Raw genomic sequence first — 25,933 nt, 5'->3', positions numbered from 1 at the left:
GTGGTGAGCTATTTTTGCAGAATTATCAAAGACTGCCCCCTCCTCACCACCCCTGGAGACTCAAGGTATGGCAGAATCACTGTTGTGGTTTTAGGGAAAGGAGTTTAAAGACTAACCCAATTCTCTGGAGCAGTACAATGCAGAGGACTGGCTTACCCATGGTGACTAAGGAAGCGGTTAAATAGGATAATCCGTGCATAGTGCCTGTGACAGTGCCTGGCAGACAGCCCCATCCAGGAACTGGCTAGAATCAAGAGCCCCACCAGGTGTTCCAGCTGCAGGCTCTCGCATCTCACAAGCTCACTGCTTCTTGCTTACACAAGCTCCTCTGACTTGACCGTCAAATTTAAGGTTTTCACTTGTGTGATGCATGTCCCTTGACTCTGAGCACGGGTTTCATTTACATCCTTGCAGTGGCTCTTGGTGCCCGTTTTACCTGTCCCCGAATCAGTATTCCGGTAGCTTCGTCGAGGTCTGCTTATTTTCCTGGTACAACACTATCTTTGCTCATTTGTTGAGAAAGCCGATCACGGGAATTCCTCATCACGCTAAGCATCCCCGGGACCCCCGCCCCCAAGGTTAAAGCGACCGCGGCCACCCCGCGCCCCGGCCGGTTCCTACAAAGGCTCGGGCCACTCGGCCGCTCAGACGAGGCGCGGTGACGTCACTGCGCAGACCCGCCGCGACCCGTCGCCGGGGAATGACCTCAGGCCGGGGCGGGGCCACGCCCTCCCGGGCGCCATGCTGGCCGCTCGCTGCGCGGCCCTCGCGGGGGGGCTGCGGGTCCTGGCGCGGCCGTGGCTGCGGGGGTTCGGCGCCCTGGCCCAGGCGCGCGCGGCTGGCTCGCTCGGCGTTGGGCACCCGCGGCCTTCGGTCGGGCCGGAACCGCGCAGGCGTCGGCTCGGCCTATCGGCCGCTGCGGTGGTGAACTCGGCGCCCCGCCCCCTGCAGCCCTACCTGCGCCTCATGCGGTTGGACAAGCCGATCGGTGAGTGCGGGGCGGCCGGGCCGAAGCGCGGCGCCGCGGGCCCGGGGCGGGGGCGGGGGCGGGGGGGGGGGCGGCCTGCGGGCGTTGTGGAAACCGAGGCGCCCGGTACTCCCGGGACCCCCGGACCGTTGGGCTCCGAAGCGGCCCTCCTGTTCGCACGTCCCCCTGCGTCCTCAGTGCTCCGGGCGGGCGAGAAGTTGGCTCCTTCCACGGCCCTTGTTGAAACAGGCCTTGAGCGGAAACTCCGCGCCCCTTTATTTGCACAGATTTACAGTATTGAAGCACTTCCACGTTCATTGTTGTCTGCTCCCTGCCGTAATTTCGTGAGGCTCCCAAGGCAGAGGACAGACACCGTGATGATGCCGAGGAACCTAGTTTTGATGCTGCTTTGCCCGACCCCAACCGTGACGCCAAGGTGTAATTGCACTGAACGCAGCAGCTAGCGCTCGCCCGCTGCCTGTCAGCTCACAGTCGTCCCCGAAGACTTCCGTGACCTTCCTATTTAAATAATATCTACCACCTCACCCTCTGTACCTCTACCTTCCAATTTTCGTCGTAGCACTCCCCACTGATCAACCTTGCACACTGAGGGCTTGATGGACCGCTCCAACACAATCCAAGCGCCCCACACCTGGGGCATTTCTAGCTAGTGCCTCGTATAGAGCCTGCCAGTAGTATCCGACGAATTCCTGCCATACTGCCTAGTCTCGGGGACAGAAACGCCCTGCTTTCTAGTTGAAAAAGACAAATATGATTGGGTGAGCTGGGAAAGTAGGAGGTCAAATGTTAGTGGTACAGATGGCAAGTGGTACACTCAAGAGTGGTTACTGTGGATCGACATTGCTAGAAAGTGTCAGGAGCAAATTGAATCTCAAAGGACAGGTAGATTTTGCAGAAGGGAGAAGAAATCTTGGTGGGTGGGAGAGATGTTTTTGCAGACTCAAAGGTTGAGAGTTGAAACATCAAGGATATGAGTTGATCTGGGTGTAGAAAATACTGAGAGGCAAGGCTGGATAAGAGCTGGATGGAAAAAGGAGGGACAGTGGGAATGGAGGGGCCGAGACTGAACTGCAGGTAATCTAGGTGATGGCATTTGCCATGGTAGTGCGTGGAAATGCATCCAGGTGCCTAGATATATTCACTCCACGTCTGCCCAGCCAAGACCTCAAATTAGATCTTGCTTATGGTATTCTAGGTCTATGCACTACTTATTTGGGATCAGAGCACTGTTAGTGTTAGTGTTAGAACAATTAGCTATTGGGACACATGGTGGCTCAGTGGTTTGGTGCCAGCCTTTGGCCCAGGGCGTGATCCTGGAGTCCCACGTCCGGCTCCCTGCATGGAGCCTGCTTCTCCCTCTACCAGTGTCTCTGCCTCTTTCTCTCTCTCTCTCTCTCATGAATAAATAGGTCAAATCTAAAATTTATTCTCATGAATAAATAGGTAAAATCTAAAAAAAAAAAACAAAAACAAAAAAAACCCCAATTAGCTATTAAAGTATAAAAGCAAATTAAATGATAAACACAGTCTTGCCATCACAACCCCTTGCATTTTGGGCCAGATAAGAGTTGATAGTCATTAATTTCCAAGCCCAGTTCTAATCTGAAGCATAATTATAATTCTGTTTTGGTGTCTGTGTCATGGAGCTGCAGTGTAGGCCTACAGACATCAGGACAGATCAACAGCTGCCGTTATTCCCATTTCCGTAAACCTCTGACTTTTACATCAGTAAGAGGCTGGCTACTAAGGGTAATGAGTAAAACTCTGAAACCAGACCTCTTCATTTCTCATCTATAAAATGAAGATACTAACAGTACTGACTTTATAAGATTGTCATGAGAATCATTTATGTGTGTATGTGTTTCAAGTCCTTAGAACAGTGCCTGATATAATTAGAGCCCAAGAAATGTTAGGCATTAGTACTAGATGATTGCAGGTTTTTTTTTGTTTGTTTGTTTGTTTGTTTTTTAAGACCATTTACTAATGGTTCTATGTTACTGTTCATTCAACAAACATTTTTTTGAGCCCCTACTATATGCAAGGCCAATAAATTGACAGTAGAATTACAGGTTTGATATTTCTTTATTTAAATTATTCTTTCGTGGGGCAATTTTATGTTCATTGTTTTACTTTGTTGAAGTTGGATCTTGTTTTTATAAACCAAAGTGGAATTCATTGTTTTTCAGAATGGATTACAACTTCTTTCAAATGTGTCACAAACTGTGGTATTTCACAAAGTTTCAGCAGGTGGCACTCTTGACACTAAATTGGTGGTATAATTTTTGTTTCCCTGCATTCATGGGTGATTGTGTTGTTTTGAAGATAATATGTAATTAGTCAAGAACCTTAGGTTCAGTTTTCATAGGCTTTTTGGTCTGCCCACCACATCTCAGGACTTGCTCATTTTCCTTTTTCAACAGTAGACATTTCTTTCTGAAACCTGTTTGCATCCTCATCTCCTCTGCATCCCTCTTCATGGAAGAGAGAATAATCAAAGTACCACAGGGAAGAGAGGCAAGAACCATTGCTGAGAATCAGGAGTGCAGAGGGCCAGTAAGGACTTCAGTGTATGTGGAGATTTGGGTAGAATGACTGATAACATTGCCCTTAGGGAGAGCCAGACCACCTGAGTTTACATTTCAACTCTGCCACTTTTTGCCCTTTGTGACCTTGGGCAAATTACTTCCTCTGTGCTTCAATTTTTGTATTTGTTTCATGGGTATCATAAAAACAGTGCCCATCTCATAGGTTTGTCCTGAGAATCAAACATATATCTTGATAGCACCTGGCACATAGCAACAGTTACATACTTGCTCTGTTTTTATGTTCATCATTACCAGTATCATTTTCTCATTCCAATTTTAGTATATGTGCTGCGGAAGCGAGCACTCATTTTCTCATTAACAGTTCTGAGAGATAGATAGTCTTTCCCCTCATTTACAGATGAGGAAGACTGAACCTTAAAGTTTAATATACTTCAGTGTCAGGGCACCTGGAGGCACCTGGATGGCTCGATAGGTTAAGCATCTGCCTTTAGCTCAGGTCATGATCCTGGGACCAAGCCTCGCATTGGGCTCTCTGCTCAGCAGGGAGCCTGCTTCTCCCTCTGTCTACTGCGCCCCTGCTTGTGTGCTTTCACGCTCTCTCTCTCTCTGTCAAATAAGTTTTTAAAAATCTTAAAAAAAAAAAAAAAAAGATGAACCAATTAATATACTTTAGTGTCTGGCATCATTCCATTTATAGTGGCAGACATCAAACCATTTGAGGGAGTCAAACATCAATGTCTGACTCCCTCATCCATAGGAGTGCCCTACAGCTTCCTATAGGTAAATGAATATAGTACCTTTAATGCAGACTGATAGTGAAGGAAATTTTGTTGCTGACACAAAAATGCTGTAGGTGATTACAACAGAATTTCTCTACAGAATTCTTTTTTAAATAGACCCTTCAGTTCTAGCTGCACTAGGAAAATAATGCCTTTGAAGTGGTGTTCTTTTGTATCTATCAGGGCAGGGTCACTCTGTCCCTCCGAGCTATACTGGGAGATCCAGGAAAAAGGAAGTAGTTAAACACTTAACCTCTCTGTGCATTTGTTTCCTCATCTGTAAAATAGGAACAATAGTAGTGCCTACTTTGTAAGGGTGTGGTGGAGGACTAAATGAGTTTGTGTGTATAAAGCATTTAGAACAGTAACATTTACTGACATGTTAGCTGTTGTTGCTTTTGTTTTATATGGAACACACCAAATATGTGTCTGTCTAGGAGAACCTGAACCTGAATTTGAGTCTGAACTGGCCCTTGCTTGTTTTCAGTCTCTGCTTGCCTTTTCTGCTTTGTCCTCCCTAATCCCTCCCCCAGTAACTTGGGTGGCACTGTTTTGTGCCTTTTTGTAGGACCCTGTATTTGCCCTTTTTTTGAACTGATCCATTTTATTGTTATTGTTTAACTGTGTTTCTTTCTTTTCATTTATAAGCTGTGTGAAGGCAGAAAGCCTCTCTGCCTTAGTCACTGTTGTATTCTCAGTTCTTTTTTTTTTTTTTTTTTTTTTAAAGATTTTATTTATTCATGAGAGACCAGAGAGAGAGAGAGAGGCAGAGACACAGGCAGAGGGAGAAGCAGGCTCCATGCAGGGAGCCCAACATGGGACTCGATCCCAGGTCTCCAGGATCAGGCCCTGGGCCGAAGGCGGCGCTAAACCGCTGAGCCACCCAGGCTGCCTGTATTCTCAGTTCTTGTACGTGCTTTATAAATACCTATAAATGAATAAAGCTTAAGCTTATGAAGTTTAAATATGATTATAGGTACTTTGTCATTTGGCCATTTTTGTATAGGATCTCATTTTTATTTAGCCACATCTCCTTTTTCTCTTATGTGGCAAAATTGGGCAGTAAAGCTCAGAATTTATCTTAGTAGGCACCATATCCAAACATTTGTTGAAAGACTTTCTTTGAAAGTAGAATATTAGAGTTTACATGTAAAGTCTCCTTTCTGCACAATCTTTTTGGCTTCAGCTTAATTTCATCTGGTTTATGGACTAAGTACCAAGAACTAATCCCATTTGTGCATGTAGTTGTAAAATATTTAAAAACCAGTAGGTTAATTACCTCTTTCCTGCAAGACCATTTTATTTTATTGTACTAACAACAGTAAAAAAAGTTCTGCTAACCTTTTTTTAGCAGGTAGGTAATACATTGCATATGATGCAAAATTCAGAAAGTGCAAAGGTATAGAATGAAAACTAAGTCTTCCTCCCCTGTCTCCCAGCCACCCAGTTCCCCTCCGCAGAGGCAGATATCATTATCAGTTTCTACTGTCTCCTCCCTGACATGGCCTGTGAACATACTGACATTCAAATGTATGTATCTGGTGGTGGGAGGTAGTACACAAGCACGGTAAAAATAGTTTGGCTGGACTGCTTTGTAACCTCATGAGAAAAGCATGAGTATCTGACTCCCCAGTGTGTGTTATCTGACTGGGTTTTGCTCATCTGATGTGTGAAAAATGTTATCTCAATGTAATTTTGATGTGTATTTCTTAAAGTTGATCTTTCATATAAATAAGTCATTTGTATTTCTTTTTCTGTGAACTTCCGTTATTTTTTTAGTCTGTTTTTCCATGGACTATTGATTTCTTTTCAGTGTCTAGGAACCCTACATATTGGGCCAGAGTCCTTTGTGATATAAGTTGTTAATTTATTTTCCCAGTTTTGTCCTGTGCTTTTGATTTTGTGTTCTTTACTTTTTTGGGATGTAGTGTTTGAACAAATGAAGACAGTTAACTAACTTGAATGTGTACCTTTTTTGTCTTTTTATTTTTGCTTAGGAACCTGGCTGCTGTATCTGCCATGTACTTGGAGCATTGGGTTAGCAGCTGAACCAGGTTGTTTTCCAGATTGGTACATGTTATCCCTCTTTGGCACTGGAGCTGTTCTGATGCGTGGAGCAGGCTGTACTATTAATGACATGTGGGACCGGGACTATGATAAAAAGGTAGTTTCTTCTGGGAAAGGAATAGGGAGGCTCCTCTCAATTTTGCAGAGTGACATGGTGGCATCACTTCTGAAATCCACAGAAGGCAAAGGATCTTTTACTGTACTCCCTGAAATCCAGCATCGTAAAAAGTGCCGTTTTTCAGTAGAATAGTTGATACTGCAAAGTGCAGTGTACTTTCTCAACAAGAGCGGCCATGCAGGCAGGGAGTGTACTTCATTTTTACAAAATGAATTAGAATTTAGAAGGCTAAGGTAAGGATGTTAGGAGCAAAGTGAAAAGTTCATCCTAAACTTTTGTGTCTCCCAAAGAACTGTCATTCTTTCCTTTGAGATATATAGTGGAATTGTAACTATTCTATAATTCAAATCTTAATTTAAATAAGCCAAGGAAGCCCCTATTAGCATTTGCTATGATTATCTCCTTACAAAAATGTAATTTTATTCTTTTTTTTTCTCCTTAGAAAAATAGTACATGTTTAATCTGAAAAATTCGGGCAGTACAGAAGTAGGAAGTATAGAAAATGCAAGTCTTTCTTATCTCCTCTCCCAGACCCCTAGAGAAACTTCACTTAACAGTTTGATGCATTATATTTCTCTGGATTATTTTCTCTGCGTGTTCAAATGTTTGTGTATAATTATTTCTTCCTCAACAGACAGTTATTTTCTTAGGGGAAGCGTCCATCTTGTTTGCCTTTTATCCTAGTGACTGTGCCATTACAAGTACAAGATCATTCATTAAATGCTTGAGTAAGTAATCAAGTAAACTTTCAACTTAAAAGAAACCCATGACAAATTAATATAAAATGAATGATTTTGTATACATTTATATAAGGTGAATAGTTGGGACAGCCCCGTGGCTCAGTGGTTTAGCGCTGCCTTCGGCCCAGGGCTTGATCCTGGAGACCCGGGATCAAGTCCCACGAGGGGCTCCCTGCGTGGAGCCTGCTTCTCCCTCTGCCTGTGTCTCTGCCTCTGTGTGTGTGTGTCTCTCATGAATAAATAAATAAAATCTTAAAAAATAATAATAAGGTGAATAGTCATCCCTAGTTTGCCTTTCATACTACTGGTCTGAATTTTCTTTTAGCAAGATATACCTGCAATGATTTTTAGTTTGTAAGAACAATATCACAATATATTTTTTAACTAAAAAAATATTTATTGAGTATTTGCTGTACGTGAGACACAGTGACAGGTTTTAGGATTGCATGAATGAAAGGCAGTATTCCTGACCTCATAGTTTCATAGTTACACTCCAGCAGCACTGTTGTGAGAATGGTGTCCACAAGGGAACTTACTGACGACCACCTACCTCAGCCAAAGGGAGCAGAGAGAACTTTCCAGGGGGGTGACCTTTGAACTGTGTTAGCGTAAGATGGCAAAAACAAGGGTGGGAGGAAGAGTGAAGGTCTCGAATAGCTGTGAGATTAAGTATAAAACTTAACCACTGCAGCAATGTGGTTTATGTGTGACTAGAGGATAGGATAGTGGCAGGTGGCTGGAACTGCATGTTAAACACCTCTCTAGACCCCGCTGACCCAATTGGGGTAAGTTGATTCATGTCAGGAGATGCATACTTTTTTGATTTGGGGTTCATACACCCCACTCAGTTTTTCATTCTGCATAACCAGATGATTGAGGCTTCTGGTATATATCACTTCAAAATAATTCTTGAACATGGTTAGAGCAGCTAATATCAAAATCCTGGTTGTAATATTTTATTGACTTATAAAGTTTTCCAGATGTTACTTTTGAGAGAAACTGGATAAAGGACATGTGGGATCTTTATATTTTTTAAAACGCAGAGATGTTTTTTAAAAACCACACATTGGGGTGCCTGGGCAGTTCAGTCATTTAAGCATCCAACTCTTGGTTTCGGCTCAGGCCATGATCTCCCAGTTGTGGGATGGAGCCCCACATCAGGCTATGTACTCAGTGCAGAATCTGTCTCAGATTCTCTCTCCCTCTCCCGCTCCCCCATGTTCTTGCTCTCTCTCTCAAAAAAAAAAAAAAAAAAAACTTTTTTTTTAAGATTTTATTTTTTATTTTTTTTAAAGATTCCATTTATTTATTCATGAGAGTCCCAGAGAGAGAGACAGACAGACAGACAAACAGACACACAGGCAGAGGGAGAAGCAGGCTCCATGCAGGGAGCCCGACATGGGACTTGATCCAAGGACTCCAGGATCACGCCGTGGGCCAAAGGCAGGAGCTAAACCGCTGAGCCACCCAGAGATCCCCCAAAAATAAAATCTTAAAAAGAAAAAAAGCTGCATATGAATCTATAATCATCTCAAAAGAGAAAAGGTTAATTAAAAAACTAATAGGTAATATAATTAAAAAATAATAACCAACTTTTAATTAACAAAATATGACCATTTTCGTTTCCCCTTAAGTGATTTTTCTTTTCTCTTTAGGTTACAGGGTTACTGATTAGATATCTTTTCTCTCCCCTATGACATTTTTCTCTGATTAGAAGAGTCCAGGTTCTATATAGACATACAACAAAGCTCTTAAATCAGTGTTTTATAGCTATTAAGGAGGTTTTGCTAATAGGACTTAAAATGTTCTATGTATTTCTTTTTTAATCTAATTTCTTTTTAAATATTTTGGTCTATTTAAATGGGAAAAAAAATTCATTTACCCATATCTCCCATCTCCACACACACCCCCGCCCCCAACTCCTGCCTCTGGCAACCACCAACCTAATCTCTTTTTCTATAAGCTTGAGTTTTTGTTTTGTTTTAGACTCCATATGTAAGAGAGATCATATAGTATTTGTCTTTCTGTCTGACTTATTTCACTGAGCATAATGCCCTTGAGATCCATCCATGTTGTTTCAAAATGGCAAGATTTTTTTTAATGGCTGAATAGTATTCCATTTTGTGTATATGTGTGTGCATGTGTATGTACCACAGGTTTTTTAATCCATTCATCCATCAGTGGATACTTAGATTGTTTCCATATCTTGGCTATTTTAAAGAATGCTGCAGTGAACATGGGGGTACATATATCTTTTCAAATTAATGTATTTGTTTTCCTTGGATAAATACCTAGACACATGGAATTCTGGATCATATGGTAGTTCCATTTTTAATTTTCTGAGAACTGCCATACTGTTTTCCACAGTGGTTGCAACAGTTTACATTCATCAACAATGCACAAGAGTTCCCTTTTCTATACATCCTCACTAACACTTAGATTGGCTATTATAAAAAAGACAAGAAATAACAGGTGTGAGGTGATACTTTGGTTTTGTTTGCATTGCTCTGATGATTAGTAATGTTGAGTATCTTTTCATACATCTGTTGGCCATCTATATGTCTTCTTTGGAAAATGTCTATTCGTGTCCTCTGCCTATTTTTTATTTGGACTTTTGGGTGGTGGTTTTTTGTTTTGTTTTGTTTTGTTTTTAGCTATATGAATTCTTCATATATTTGAATATAAACTCCTTACCAGACATGTGATTTGCAAATACTTTCTCCCATTCAGTAGGTTGATTTTCATTTTGTTGATGATTTCCATTGCTGTGCAGAAGCTTTTTAGTTTGTGTAATCCCACTTTATTTTTGCTTTTGTCGCTTTGATTTTTGGTGTCAGATCCAAAAATCATTACCATGACCTGTGTCTAGGAGCTTACTGCTATGTTTTCTTCTAGGAGTTTCAAGTCTTATGTGCAAATCTTTAAACCTTTTTGAGTTAATTTTGTGTATACTGTAAGATAGGGGTCCAGATTTTACATATGGCTGTCTGTATTTCCCCACACCATTTATTCAAGAAACTCTTCTTTCTCTATTGTATAGTCTTCGCTCCTTTGTCATAAATCAGTTGACCATGTATGTGTGGGTTTATGTCTGGGCTCTCGGTTCTGTTTCACTGATCTATATGTCTGTTTTTCTGCCAAAATGAAGCTGTTTTAATTACTGTAGCTTTGTAGTATAGTTTGAAATCAAGAAGTGTGATGCCTCCAGCGTTGTTCTTTCTCAAGATTGCTTTGGCTACTTGGGGTCTTTAGTGGTTCCATACAAATTTTAGGATCATTTTGTTTCTTTGAAAAATGCCGTTGGGATTTTGATATGGATTGCATTAAATCTGTATATTGCTTTGAATAGTATGAACATTTTGGCAATATGAATTCTTCCAATGCATGAGCAAGAAATATCTATCCATTTATTTGTGATTTTAATTTCATTAATGTCTTCTAGTTTTCAATATACAGGTGTTTCACCTCCTTGGTTATATTTGTCTCTAGGTATTTTATTCTTTACTGCAATTGTAAATAAGATTGTTTTAATCTCTCTTAGGTAGTTCATTATTAGTGTTAAAAAAAAACACAACAGATTTTTTACATTTTAAAGAATGAGTTAAAAGGCTTGACTAAGTTGTAATGCTTACCTCACAGTTTCTTAAAGACTATATATCATTAAGGATATATTTGTGGCTCAGAGTTTTGCTTAGTATGTTAGATAATAAGTAAATTGCTAGTATATTAAATGATAAATCGATTGTTATTTGGGTATATGAGTTAAGTGTGTTCTGTTGATGTTCTGTATAATCTACCAACCATGTGATAAGCATTAGGTTCATAAACATCGAAATAATCTCAGCGTATAAGTGTTAGTGATTTAGTTCTATTTTATTTATTTATTTATTTATTTATTTATTTATTTATTTATTTATTTATTTTATTATTATTATTTTTTTAAATAAATAAATCATGACCTGAGCCAAAGTCAGATACTTAATTGACTGAGCCACCCAGGTGCCCCAGTGATTCAGTTTTATAAGCTATGAGTAAATGGTTTCATTAAAAACCACATAGAATAAGTTTTGATCATCATATTCCATCATTTTTAGTCTTTTGATGGAGTGCTGGTTTATTTTCAGCTTTTGAATTTAGCTAGGTAATTATAACTACCTGTGTAGTTATAAAAGGACTGTGTAATCTGTGGTTAATAGTATGGTCAGGTGAGCTAGACAGACTATGCTACTTCCCATCCATGACCTTGGAAAGTTACTGAACTTCTCTGCTTCAGTTTTCTAAAACAAATGGCAAGAACTTGTGAGTGGCTAAAAGTCAGGAATGTTATGAGGATTCAGTGGTGGGAGAAATACATAGCTCTTAGAATAATGACATGGTAAGCGCTCACGTACTAGTTGGAATAACCATAATATCCTAAAAGAAATACAAGATATAAATGTATCGCCAACTAAAACTGGGGATTAAATCAAAGATAAAAGATCCAAGTCTGGCAGTCTAACTAAGGTGAGTCATTATGGTTTTTTACAAACTGTTTTATTGCACAGTGAAGCATGCTATAAAATGAGTCAGCAAATTTTCTCCTAGTAAATATTTTAGGCTCTGTGGGCCATACCATTTTACAACTACCTGATTCTGTTGGAGCATGAAAGCAGCCATATACAATATGTTAACAAATGGATATATCTTTGTTTCAATAGAATTTTATTTGTGGACACTGAAATTTATATTTCATAATATTTTCATAAGTCATATTACTTTTTTTTAACTGATTTTCAACTGCCTAAAAAAGAAAAACCATTCGTATTATCTCATGGCCATATAAAAATAGGCAGTAGGCTGGATCTGGCCCATAGGCATAGTTTGCTAACCCTTGATATAAATCAAAATGGAAATATGTTATATTCATATGCTGATATTTACTGCATACTTACATGCTTTAGACACCACATTTACTCTGAGGTAGTGCTCTTATTACTTCTTTCTCTTCTTCTTCTCCCTCTCTTTCTGTTTTTCTTTTGACAAGTAAGTAACGTAAGCCCAAGAGGGCTTAAATAATTTGCCAAAATTCACACAGCCAATAAGTAGGTTATAGAACTGGATTCAAATGCTGGCCTCTTGGGTCCCAGGTCTTGAGTTCTTCTAACAATGCTGAAAATTTTGGTTATGCCCTTTTTTTTTTATGCTTCAGTTTAGAATAATCACATTTCATGATCTCTAGACAGGAAAAGAACAACTAATATATCCTGTTGGTCCACATAATAGCTCTGTCTGTTCAGATCCTTACATTGAGTCTGCCCTTTATATTTGGGTGCGATTAATATTAGATTATAGTCCCATCCTTAAATAGCCTGGCAAAAGAACTCCTGCTTTCAAACCCAGATAATCTGTCTTCTTTCTTTATTTACATTTGATTGCTGATTGCAGTGATTCCTGTAATCAAAACATTCACTGCAATTTCCTCTTTCCTGAGAATTACCATAATTATTGTCTCTTTTTTCTCTGTGGAAATTAAACATATACATGCTAATAAGCTGGGTAGCTAAATAGCCAGATAAGGAAGTTGCTTCATTTTATGGGGTTGGAGATGAAGATGGGAGATGAAAAGAGAGGGGAATGAGTGGTGGGAATTTTTAGTGCTTTTCAAAGCTGTTTTATTTTATTTTATTTTTTCAAAGCTGTTTTAAATATGAAGCTTTTATTTTTGGCAGCGCTTCTAATGTTGGTTTTACCTTTTATTCATATTTTTTTCCTCAGTGCCTGCCATGGGCCATTCTCTTGATTACATGTTTAAATTTATGATTGAACCATTACATGAGGCTAAAGTATCTGTTTTTATATATTAAGGTTATAAGAACAGCAAATCGCCCAATAGCTGCTGGAGACATTTCAACTTTTCAGTCCTTTATTTTCCTTGGGGGACAGCTGACCTTGGCACTGGGCATTCTTTTGTGTCTGAATTACTACAGGTATAGTAAATGTGTTTTTCAGAATCACATATAAAATCTCTCTTTTGAAATGGAGAAAGTAAGAATAAATAAAATTAAAATATCTGTATCCAAAGTTGTTTATTGGCTATCTATGGAGCATCAGTAAGTTAGCAAGGATAAAGACATTACCACATGTCGTAAAAACAAGAATACTTTCAGCCAAAGGAATGAGAAGATCAGCATTTAATTTATTCTGAGCCACTGTTATACTTCCATTATGTGTTACCTAAGAAACACATGGCACCTTCATAACTTTTTCAGATGTATACAGGGATGTTGGTATATACCCTTATGTATAATTTTATTTATCCTGACACAATCTCTAAAGTAGAGAGAAGGGATTATACTCATTTTGCAAAAAGATTAAGCAGGTCTTTCCCAGAGCCATGCTTATAATCGATGACAGAGGGGGAAAAAGTGGAAGGATTCATTCCTAGATCTCTTAAGTAGAGACAAAATTAAACTTTTGCACATCAGATGGCAAAATTATATAAATGAGAAAAAAGAGACAAAAAATGTAATTGTCATTTTATAGAGACTAGATTTAATTGTACACTTTGCCCTGATAATATCACGTGAAAATGCTTTTGGAATGTTTTTCCTGGAAGGACCGTGTTAGGCGAGCTATGAAGTACCTAAAAACACCTTAGAATGCTATTACCCTTTTATAGATGCTTTATCTTCTCCTAGAGAAGTGACACCCATTGTGCATATTGAGAGGGGGGATCTTGATTCTAACTCTGTTGGGACATCTCCATTTACTAACTGTCTTAATGTTGGAAAACAACACTTAGAGAAGCAGTAGCATGGAACGGGTAGTAAGTTGGACTCTGGAGCCATCTTGCCCTAAGTTTGAATCTGGCCCTGCTACTGACTGGCTCTATGACAGTCAACAAATTACTTAATCTCTTTGTGCTTTAGTTTCCTCATCTGCAAAAAACAAGTAGAATAAAACAGTTTGCCTCTTAGGTTTGTGGTAAAAATTATGGATTAACATATGTAAAGCAGTTAGAAAAGTGCCTAATACATGAAAGCATTATATGTATTATTATTTTGTTTGGTTGTTTTGTAACACTTAAAATATTTTCTAATTACTTTTATCCTAATTAAAGTCTAGGAAAATAATTTTACATAAAAAATATAACAAGTCATTTTCCAGTTAGTATTACTACTGTTGTCTTATTTAGCAATTTCTAAGAGATGGTGATATTAATCTGTAATGTTTTTTCTTGATTTCAGTATAGCTCTGGGAGCAGCATCCCTGCTTCTTGTCATCACCTACCCACTAATGAAAAGAATTACATACTGGCCTCAATTAGCCCTAGGTGAGCTTGAAATAATTACAAGGATTTCCTTCAATACCCTCAAACTTATACTTTGGTGTGTGTGTGTGTGTGTGTGTGTGTGTATACAGTGTGGCAGAAATAAAATGTCAAGTCAGTCATGAAATTTTCCAAACCAAGAATAGATTTTCATATTTTAAGGGAAGGCAATTAGCCATTTTTATTGGCTAAGGAATTTTACATACTTATTAAGATTATCATCATTATTTTCTGAAATACTCTTTTAAAATCTAAGTATGTCACAAAGAAAAAAATTAACTGATTTGACCCTACCCTTCTCTTTATGTGACTAATTTGGATGCCTTGAGGACTTGGGGTATTGGGGTAGAAAACAAAGTCAGGCAAGAGAACCAGGGTTAGTATGTGCAAGCCTAGACAGACCATCACTGTTAAGCCTTCCTTAGATCTCCCAGGAGAAAGCTAGCCAGTCTTGCCTCTGGCTCCCACAGCACTCTGGCATGGTGCTTACTATTTTCAACCAGCAATCACTAAAACAGAAGATGCTGAAAGCCGCCTCTGTCTCCTCAGTTGTAAATTGTAAATGCCTAACAGATAAAACTTTCTTTACATGTAGATGGCCCACCATCTAACATAGCATTTGCTGTATCACAGGTATTCAATAAATATCTGTTGACAGAGCAAGCAAAGGTTGATAGGTAAATCAGAATCTATTGCAAAAATATTTACTCCTAGAATAAGCTAGAGTATTCCTAGAACTATTCTAGTTGTTTGAACTATTATTTTAGTGAATAAAAGAAGAAAAATGGTTTCTGAGAAAAGACATGTGGGACCCACTGAGTATGAGATACCTATGGACTTGCAGGTACAGATGCCAGCAGGCAGTTCAGTCTCTAGTCTGAAGTGTAAGGAAGTGATCAGATTGCACAAAGAGATTTAGGAGCTGTGTGCTTGTAGATGTTTGTTTACAGTCCTCAGAGAAGATGGACTTACAGAATAAATAAGTGTACCTGCCTATGCTCTTGTTTCTGTAGCTTATGGGGGAAATAGAGTCATAAAGGAAAGAACAGGGGGTTTTGGCTCAGGTAGGTCTAAGGTGAAACCCCAGCTTCTATTTTCATTGACTGTGCCAGCCACCATACTTGGTAGGGTAAATGTTGTTTTCCTGAAACATCCTATTTATCAGGGTGATACTATTCTTTCTATTACCTGGATTATTTTGTCAATTAACCTCTCTGAGCCTATTTCCTTTTTTTTTGCTACGTAGCTAATCACCACCACAGAGAGCTAAGAGTATTTCAGGAAACAGTGCACAAAGCTAATGTATAGAGACACTTATTATGTGCTGATGCCCCCTCTTCTCTTTGGGAGTCTAAAGTGCACTTAGACTTGTCCTCTCTTGGGCCCGGGTGGCTCAGCGGTTTAGCGCCACCTTCAGCCCTGGAGACCTGGGATTGAGTCCCACGTCGGGCTCCCTGCATGGAGCCTGCTTCTCCCTCTGCCTCTCTCTCTCATTCTGTGTGTGTGTGTGTGTGTGTGTGTGTGTCATGAATAAATAAATAAAATTAAAAAAAAAAAAAAGACTTGTCCTTTGTCTCTGTCTCTCACCATTTGTAGGGTTGACTTTTAATTGGGGAGCATTACTTGGATGGTCTGCTATCAAGGGCTCCTGTGATCTATCTATTTGCCTGCCTCTTTATTTTTCTGGAATTATGTGGACTCTAATATATGATACTATCTATGCCCACCAGGTAAAATGATGATATCTTTTTTCTTTGGTTTAGTTATTGTTGCCATTTAAGAATTTTACGAATCACATTAAAGGGGAAGTATTTTTTTCTCAAAAGAAGATCATTCATGCTTCCTTGGCACCAACAAAATATTTTTGCTTCATGTGGTATGCTTACCAGAGATCGATTCTTTTATTTACAAGTACTTAAACAGTATTTACTATATGCCAGGCACCGTGTTTTTCTTTTTTTAAAGATTATTTATTTGAAAGAGAGAGTATAAGTGGGGTGGAGGGGGGCTTGGGGGGGCATGGCAGAGGGAGAGGGAGAGAAGCAGACTCTCCTCTGAACTTACAGTGTGAAAGGAAAAGCATACATTAACCCCACATTCATTATTTGGATTTGGTGCCCAGAAGATAGCCTGTCAGGTCATTATCTGCCTGCAGGTGGGTACAGAGTTCAGCGTACAGCCTCTGATAACACTTAGCCATAATTAGAACAGTATGTGGAAATGCCTAGAAATTAAATTGCTGGGGAAGAGATCAGTCAGCTAGATGTGAATGTATCACCAAAACCTAGCTCTACTTAAACAGAAAGGATTTGATGGGAGAGGCAAGGAGTACATTGAGCTAGAAATAAAATGTGAATGGATATGGTTAGGTGGCAATTGACCATTTTCTACATCTGTAACTTTAGCAAGATTGAAACTAAAATGTACAGGAAATTCTTGAGATTGGAGAGCTCTAAGGTAAGGAGAAGCTATGTGAACAATTAGACTTGAGTTTTAATTTTGAATGTGGTCAGTGTGAAGTTAAGAGTCATTAATAGGGTTATAATACAACGACAGGTGGAAATAAAGCTGGAAGATCATCTTAGCAGCGACACTTAACTACGATTCGGCCTGTGCATTTATTACCAGCCAGCCTATGTTTCCAAGTTACTGTCCGCTTTCACAGCTTCTATCCTTTGAAAGACAGTTTCTTCTGGGATTAGATAGTGGTGATGATTATACAACCAAAATGGTGAGTTTTATAGCATGTCAATAAAAAACGGACAGTTTCTTAATACTTTCTGTTGTTAGGACAAAAGAGATGATGCTCTGATTGGTCTTAAGTCCACGGCGCTGCGGTTCCAGGAGAACACCAAGCAGTGGCTCAGTGGCTTTGGTGTGGCGATGCTGGGGGCGCTGAGCCTGGTGGGAGTGAATAGTGGTCAGACTGCACCCTACTACACTGCTCTTGCTGCTGTAGGAGCCCATCTGGCACACCAGGTTTGACCTTTTTCTTACTTTTCCCCTCATTTTTCTGTGGTATAAACTGTAAAAATGATTTAAACAAAACAACCTCTGTGCTTACCAAGCAGGGTACTTCCTAAAACAACTACTTTGCTTATACTACCTTGAACCATGCCCTCCCCTCTCCTGACGTGTTGCTTAAAAAAGCTAGCTGTATTATTTTAGAGAAATAATCTAAAACTAAACCTAGATTTACTTTTTTTTTTTCCCCCTCTGATTTTTCTTAAAGTACCTCTGATTCGTGTCTGGAAACATTTCAGCAATGTCTTAAAGGTTGTAGATTGAGTTTGCTCCAAAAGCAAACTGATCAACATAACCATCTTTTTAATATGTGGGTTTCAGTGATGGATGTGATGGTTAGCAAACTAATCATTCCTAAGTTTGGGTCCCACTGGCATTAACAACCAAAGCCAGAGAAGACATGAAGTGCTAACATGTCAGAGTTCTGCCTAAATCATGGGAAACTCATTTCAAGATGTTCAGCCAGCACCCAAAAGCTTATATTGTGAATCTACATTATTGACTTTGGTAAATTAATGAACTAAATCTAACCTTAATGAAATAGATTGCTTGTAAATGGCCTTAGTTTTGTGTCATGTTACTCTTATTTTCTTTGAACAGATCCAAAAAGATGTTAGTCTGTATGTAGATGATCTGTTTTATACAGATTATTGCAAATTACTTAGCAATATAGCAAGACTTGCATCACAGTATGAAGGAAACTAAAATCCAGTATCCATAAAGTAAACCCCATGCCTTATCACCTTCATTGTTTTCCTCATAAGGAAAGCTTTAAGACAGGAATTGGTGATTCTTCAGGACCCTCTAGATTTCACCACGTGCCTCCTCAGAATTTCTTAGCACCCTTTTTTACTCATAACTCAGCTCTCTGGGGGTTGTCACCATCAATTGATTGCCTGCTCAGGATAATGGATGTGTAGCCATATTTAATTAAGCACCGGGATATAAGTGGAGGAAGGCAGAAATTACAAATACAATTACAAATACTGTAAGAAAGATTTGGAACCCACTTGACAATTCTAAATGGCATTTGCGGTCTTCTGTCTAGTCCTTGATGCAGTATTTTACGATGGACATAGCCTTCTCATTTTTGGAAAAAAAAAAGGAAATCATGGTGATTTTAAGTCCACAGTCCATATAATAGAGAATAGTTGGGGAAATGATGGATGCTAATGCTAAAGCCTAGGAGTAACTGAGACAGGGACATGGGACTTCCTTGATAGATTTACTGTGGAGAAAAGGAATGTGTTTGTTCTAGGTGACTCAGCAGATCTGGGTTGCCAGATCCCCCTCTATGTGGCAGTAGGAAGGAGATTGACACATCCTTGGGGTGTTTTTGGTTATCATAAATAAACTAGGGAGGAGGGATCACCAGAGCCCCTGAGTTAGTGGGGCTGGGTTTCTTAACTATCTTTCAATGCACTAGACAACCCAACACAATAGAGTTGTCCTTTCCCAAATGTGACTTGTCTACCTGTTGAGAAACATACTCCAAGTAATAAAGCTAGAACTGAAGGGTAGGAGTAGGCAGATTTTAGATCATTGTAACTGGTTTAGAGCTTTCTAAAGAGTTAGAAATAAAAATAGCATGGGTTGCCTCTCTAAGCATTCATGAACCCCTCAAGTGGAAGGTTTTACCACACAGCTTGGATGATAACCAATGAGAGATACAGTAGACTTTTCTATACTGGGAAACAGTTTGGGTACATAAAGGACTTCCCATTCCTTAAAATCCTGTAACAAAGTGCTGTTGTCTTCTCTGTACAAATCTGTTTATTTGTGATGCCAAAAAGTTTATACTAAGTACTAATGTAGCATTGTGATCCTCTCTTACAGATTTACACTCTAGACATCCACCGACCTGAGGATTGTTGGGATAAATTTACCTCCAATCGAACATTGGGACTAGTGGTTTTGTTAGGGATTGTCCTTGGGAATTTGTGGAAGGAAAAGAAGACAGATGAAGCAAATAAAAGTATAGATAGAATAGAAAATTAGCAAAGGACATTGATCTAGGAACCTTTAAAACAAACTTTTGCAAAACACTCTCAGGTCTTGTTACCACATAATTAGATTTGAATAAGCAGTCTTGCAATATGTTAAAGAGTTAAGAACCAGGAAATCAGATGTAGACCATATTTGCCTGGATTTAGTTTAAGTGTTATCTAGCAAAATCCTTCCCCTGTCTCATCCTGTAGGATTTGAGTGACCTTGAGTATTTAAGTTGATACATTCTTCTGCTCATTGTGATTCCCATCTGCAGTTACAGGAATGGTATGAGTTTGGGCACTTTAAAAGATGCCTGATTTATATCTCATCCAAATGAATGAATGTAGGAAAACGGACCTTAATTTTAGGGAAAAATTAAAGCTGCTATAGAAAGTTGAGGTTTATTGTTTTTGTTGTAACCTTTACTTACTGCCAGAAGCTGTAATTGAGGAAACCATTCTCTGTTTTATATTTTAGGATAATTTAAGTAAGTAAATAAAAATTTTTATCTACTGTATCCATACGTGTTTCTGTTGTTACCAGACCTGACATTTACTTCGTACATCTGGTCTCTGTACAGCAGTGGTGACCAGAATAAGCAGGCAGTCACCAGGGACTATTTTTAATTTCTGTTGATTTCTTTTTTTAATCTTATCAGATTGTGACTTACAGGATACTGGTATGTTGGTTAAGTGTCCTAATAATTTTTTCCCTTGCCGCCTTCAAAATACTCTCAACACAGCAGCCAGAGTGATTTTCTTAAAATCTATATGGGGTTCTCTCATTCCTCTGCCCTTAGGATCTCCCAGGTTCCTCAGTACAAACTAAAAGTCCTGTCACCTACCAGGACCTTCATGATCTGGCTGCATCTGTAGCTACTTTCCCACACCCATCTCTAGCCCACTGTCTTCCTCACTGCTGCTCAGCGGGCTGGTGAACTTCTGCTCCAGGGCCTTTGCATGTACACTTCTGCTTGCCTGGAATGCTGTCCTTGAATTATGACAGTCCTTCATGGCAGGTCTTCTCCTAAATGTTACCTTCTCAAAGAGGCTTTTCCTGACCACTGTAAAATTTCGTAATAAATGCTACCTATACTTTATTTTTTTTTCTCTTCAGAATTTAGCACTATTAACCTCAAATATATTTTACTTGATTTAAGTGGTTCTCATGGATACTGGGCGGTAGGGGAGGCAGTTCTTTGTGGATTGTGGGTGGCAGTAAACACTAAATTGCATAATGGTGATAATGTTGATGGTGATAATGCAGCTGACAGAGCACATACATGTGCCAGGCCCTAATAAATAAGCACAGGAAAATGTAATGAACTGTTTATTCAGCAAATACTGAATCACTGAGAGTGAATGTTTAGCTTTACAACAGTAGGAGCAGCCATAACTAATTACTATAGCAGTAGTGAGTTGGAGGAGAGAATAGAAATGTTCCCTACTCTATGGGAAATATGACTGGCTTCTATTTTATCTCATTCTGACATTGCATCAGGATAAACTTAAAACCCATTGACTTCTGTTTTTTTTTTCTTTTTATAAATAATATTTTTTATTTAAATAAATAAGGAAAAAACATAATTTATCTAAAAATTTCAGTAATAATAAAAATACAGTTTATTGATTTATTTTTTTTAATTTTTATTTATTTATGATAGTCACACAGGGAGAGAGAGAGAGAGGCAGAGACACAGGCAGAGGGAGAAGCAGGCTCCATGCACCGGGAGCCCAACGTGGGATTTGATCCCAGGTCTCCAGGATCGCGCCCTGGGCCAAAGGCAGGCGCCAAACCGCTGCGCCACCCAGGGATCCCAAAAATACAGAGTTTAAACAGATGGAGGGATGTCTTCAATAATGAGAGAAGTGAGAAATGGAAAAAATTGAACTTATAAAAAGGTTGTGACTCTTAAAAATATACCATTTCTCATAGCAAAAAATGTTGATCTCTAAATGCTTCCCCAGGCATGGGCTCTAGAAGAACGCTGGCCAGGTTAAATGGTGGAGGAGCATGGCCAGTGAGGATCTGTGTTTAGCACCAAGAGGCCTGGTGTGTCATCCCCTACGCTGTACCCTAGAGGAAGCCTTAAAGTGGAATCCTTTCTTCATTTAGGGAAAAGTTCCAGTGTCTGAAAGGGCAATAATTCTGTTGAGGACTGGCTGTATGATTTGCCAAAATTTACATAAGCTGTTCTAACCTGGCTATATAATTTGCAGATCACTCTGTATTTTAAAATGCTTAAAATCTTAACCCATTAGCACTAATTCCAATTGGAAGAGGTAAGAATAGTGCATTTCAATTTTATTTTCCTAAGTTGGCTGATGAAAGTTAATTTGAGGGAAATCTTAGAATCAGCAAAACTACAGCCATTTATGATAAATGGGAACAGGAGAGAATATAGGTTAAAATTCATGTGTTGTCTTGCCTTCAAAAAGCAGCTTAAACTTAATTATTTCAGTCCCTTTTCATTTCATCTTTCTTCTGTCAGGTAGAAAAGCTGAAAAAGTAGTATAAATATTTAAGGAGCAGATTGAGAGAGATGAAGTAGATTATTAACCTCTAAAGGCACAGGGTTAGAAAGAGGTACAGCTGTCATCCATCCAGTGATCTAGGGTCAGGGGGTCAGGAGAGTACTGTAGGTTCAAACAGTGAAATTACATCTTGTTTTGAGAGATTCATTCAAGTTTCTGCTGCAGATTCACTGTGAGGTTGTAAAGAGCATTTGAAAGAACTGAATAGTTGCCTGGTATAAGTTTATGGTAAGAGTGGATGTGAGGTGGGACCTACGGGAAACTGGCTAGAGTCAGAAAATAACCCATCTCAAGTGCTGCCTCTCCTCTTCCAGGACTTCTTTGCGAAATCACTCTATGCCTCTTCCAGATTGTAAGCCTTCCACAGGTCACACTCTGCTATTTCCCCCAAATCAACATACGCTCTCATCCTCAGGCTAGTCTCCTCGCTACCCACAGGCCACTCATCTGCCCAGCTCTGCCATTGCAGTTGCCCTAGCAGCTTTAACCTGGCGAGGACTTGGCCTTTGGAGCAGGCAGCCCCATGTGTGAATCCTCCCTGTTGTACTTGCCAGCTCAAGACCTCAGTTCCTCTGAGGAACTGCTCTCCACCACCACATTCTCATCTGCCAAAACTGGGCTGTTGAGAGCATGAGACCGAGTTGGTGTATTATTCAAGCCTGTTATGGACTGAATTCTATTGTGCCCAAATTCAAATATCAAAATTCTACCCTCCAGTAACTCAGAGAGTAACCACGTTTGGTGATAAGGTCTCTAAAGGAGGTTATTAAGTTAAAATGAGGGCATCTGAGTAGGCCCTAATCCATTATGATCCATGCCCTTCTAAGAGGAAGTCTGGACACCGCCACTCGCACCCAGAGATGACTGTGAAGGCACAGAAAGAAGATGGCCACTTCAAGCCAAGGAGAGAGGCCTCAAAAGAAACCAACCTTGCCCACACCTTGATCACAGACTTCTGGCATCCAGAACTAAGAAAATAAATTTCCACCCCATCCTACCTTTGTCCTAAAGCACAAGTTTTAGCTCTTCTAGTAATCACAATGGTGGACCGAATAAAATCCTCCAAAAATGTCCATGTCCTAATCTCCAGAACCAGTTTATGTGTTACCTTATATACTAAACACATAGTATGTATACTATATACTAAAGGGGCTTTGCAGATGTGATTGAGAAGAATCTTGAGATGGGACTACCATGGTTATCTAGGTGGGTACATTGTATTCACAAGACTTTTATAAGAGGGAGACAAGACCAAAGTCAGTAGCAAGAGGTGGATCTATGAAGGATGAGGTTAAAGTGATGCAAGGGGTGGGACGCCTGGGTGTCTCAGGGGTTGAGTGCCTGCCTTTGGCCCAGGGTGTAATCCTGGGGTCCCAGGATCGAGTCCCACATTGCTTCTCTCTCTGCCTGTGTCTCTGCTTCTGTGTGTCTCTCATGAATAAATAAATCTTAAAAAAAAAAAAAAAAAAAAGAAGTGATGCAAGGGGTGAGCCAAGAAACGCAGATGGCTTTTAGAAGCTGAGAGACCGGATGCAGATTCTCCCTTCAGAGCCTCTAGAGGGAACCAACCAGCTGACACCTTGACTTCTACCCAGTGGAACAGAGTTGGACTTCTGACTTCCAGAACTGGAAGATTATAAATTTGTGTTGTTTGAAGCCACTAAATATGTGGTAATTTGTTACAGCAGCGACAAGTAAACATAACAAGTCAAGCTCTGATTGACCAGTCCTCTGAACTGCCAGAGCACGTGGTTGATACCAGGGGAGCAATTGCTAAGAACGCAAGTCCAGTGTCAGCTTGTGTGGATTGGAATCTCTGCTTTAACATCTGCCAGTTGGATGAACATGAGCCAGTTACGTGATCTCTATGTGGTTCAGTTCCTCAAACGGGACTAATAATAATAACCTTCTCATGGAAATTCATCAGTCTCCATCTACTAGAATGCAGATTCAGTAGTAACTGGACTTTGTCTTAGTCACTAATAGCCCCAATAAACCATACTGCAGGAACTCAATCAGTATTTGTAACTTATCATACATTAGTTTGCTTTTTTTTTTTTTTTTTTTTGTCATTTTCAATATTGAAGTACAGTTGGTTGACATGCAGTGCTGTGTTAGTTTCAGGGGTGCAACATAGTTGATTCATTGATTCTATTCATTACAGAATGCTACTGTGAGTACTTGCCAGACCCAGCGTCAGGTGCAACCGTTAGAAATTAGTGCGGTGCAGAGCGTCGGCGCTCGGGCCTGCGAGCCCGCTCCCGCCCCGCGCGCGCCGCCGCCGCCTCCCAGCAGCCTGAGGTCTTCTACAACCAGATCTTCGTAAGCAGTGAGTGGCACGATGCTGTCAGCAAGAAAACGTTCCCGCCATCACGCCATCCACCGGAGAAGTCCTCTGTCAGGTAGCTGAAGGGGACAGGAAGATGTTGCCTTCCCGCTGGCTCACCCGGGGCCGCTTGCCGACCCGCCTGGCCTCTCCGAGCGAGACCCGACCTCCCTGGAGCCCCGGAGACCCTGGGTAGCGGCGACAAGCCCTGTCGTCTCCTACCTGGTGATCTGCACACGGTCCTCAGATGCCTCCGCTGCTGTGCGGGCCGGCCTGATAAGTACCATGGGAAAACCATTCCTATTGATGGGGACCTTTTCAGTTATACCTGCCATGAACCTGTCGGGGTGTGCGGGCAGATCGTTCCGTGGACCTTCCCCATCCTGATGCAAGCCTGGAAACTGGTCCAGCCCTGGCGACCGGAAATGTGATTGCGATGAGGGTAGCTGAGCAGACTCCGCTCGCCGCCCTCTATGTGGCCAACCTGATTAAGGAGGCTGGCTTTCCTCCTGGCTGGTCAATACTATTCCTGGATTTGGCCCCACAGCTGGGGCTGCCATCGCCTCCCATGAGGATGGGGACAAAGTGGCAGGCTCCACCAAGGTTGGCCACCTAGTCCAGGTTGCTGCAGGGAACAGTAACCTCAAGAGAGTGACCCTGGAGCTGGGAGGAAAGAGCCCCCAGTATCATCATGTCAGATACAGACATGAACTGGGCCGTAGAGCAGGCCCACTTTGCCCTGTTCTTCCAACGAGGGCCAGTGCTGCTGTGCAGGCTACCGGACCTTTGTGCAAGAAGATGTTTACGCTGAGTTTGTGGAGCAGAGTGTTGCCAGGACCAAGTCACGTGTAGTTGGGAACCCCTTTGACAACCAGACTGAGCAGGGGCTGCAGGTGGATGAAACTCAGTTTAAGAAGATCCTTGGTTATATCAAATCTGGGAAGGAGGAGGGGGCAAAACTATTGTGTGGTGGAGGGGCACCTGCTGACCTTGGCTACTTTATCCAGCCCACCGAGTTTGGAGATGTGCAAGACAGCATGACTATCGCCAAGGAGGAGATCTTTGAGACAATGATGCAGATCCTGAAGTTCAAGACCATAGAGGAAGTTGTTGGGAGAGCCAACAATTCCAAGTATGGGCTGGCTGCAGCTGTCTTCACCAAGGACTTGGACAAGGCCAATTATCTGTCCAGAAACTGGAGGTCAGGAAAAGAATTAACTACAAAAGAGCACAAGGGAAGTGATGAAAGTTTGGTATTTTGATTTCAGTGATTTTACAAAATTGTATGAATTTGTCTAAACTCACAGAACTGAGTTATACCACACACAAAGTGAATGGAATTCATTTTCATCCATTTGGAGTAAGAATAACCAAAATGCAAACATGGAGGCACCTGGGTGGCTCAGTGGTTAAGCATCTGTCTTCGGCTAAGGTCATGATCCGAGGGTCCTGGGATTGAGCCCTGCATTGGGCTCCCTGCTCAGCAGGGAGTCTGCTTCTCCCCTTCCCCGAC

The 25,933-nt window shown here is 40.6% G+C and overlaps 1 protein-coding gene and 1 pseudogene across 1 annotated transcript; both read left to right on the top strand.

Moving 5' to 3' along the window:
* Window positions 1-723: 723 nt before the first annotated feature.
* Window positions 724-20,077, top strand: COQ2 (coenzyme Q2, polyprenyltransferase). Its single transcript, XM_077882743.1, has 7 exons — window positions 724-988; window positions 6,311-6,477; window positions 13,083-13,204; window positions 14,465-14,550; window positions 16,144-16,277; window positions 17,338-17,526; window positions 19,408-20,077. The coding sequence occupies exons 1-7, from the start codon at window positions 742-744 to the stop codon at window positions 19,567-19,569; spliced, it is 1,107 nt and encodes a 368-aa protein (XP_077738869.1). The 5' UTR covers window positions 724-741; the 3' UTR covers window positions 19,570-20,077.
* Window positions 20,078-23,134: 3,057 nt separating this feature from the next.
* LOC144303944 (aldehyde dehydrogenase, mitochondrial pseudogene) lies at window positions 23,135-25,682 on the top strand (annotated as a pseudogene).
* The last annotated feature ends 251 nt before the right edge of the window (window positions 25,683-25,933 follow it).

Source organism: Canis aureus, chromosome 33 (assembly GCF_053574225.1).
Source record: "Canis aureus isolate CA01 chromosome 33, VMU_Caureus_v.1.0, whole genome shotgun sequence".
In the NCBI taxonomy this organism is placed as follows: Eukaryota; Metazoa; Chordata; class Mammalia; order Carnivora; family Canidae; genus Canis; species Canis aureus.
The sequence above is the reverse complement of the archived record's forward strand: the minus strand, read 5'-3'. Positions and strand labels throughout refer to the sequence as shown.

Bases quoted from the DNA above. Each gene is read 5' to 3' on its own strand.
- COQ2 (XM_077882743.1), top strand. From the start codon at position 742: ATGCTGGCCGCTCGCTGCGCGGCCCTCGCGGGGGGGCTGCGGGTCCTG. The intron at 6,478-13,082 runs GTAGTTTCTTCT...TTATATATTAAG, and splicing joins ACCGGGACTATGATAAAAAG to GTTATAAGAACAGCAAATCG. The intron at 13,205-14,464 runs GTATAGTAAATG...TCTTGATTTCAG, and splicing joins TTGTGTCTGAATTACTACAG to TATAGCTCTGGGAGCAGCAT.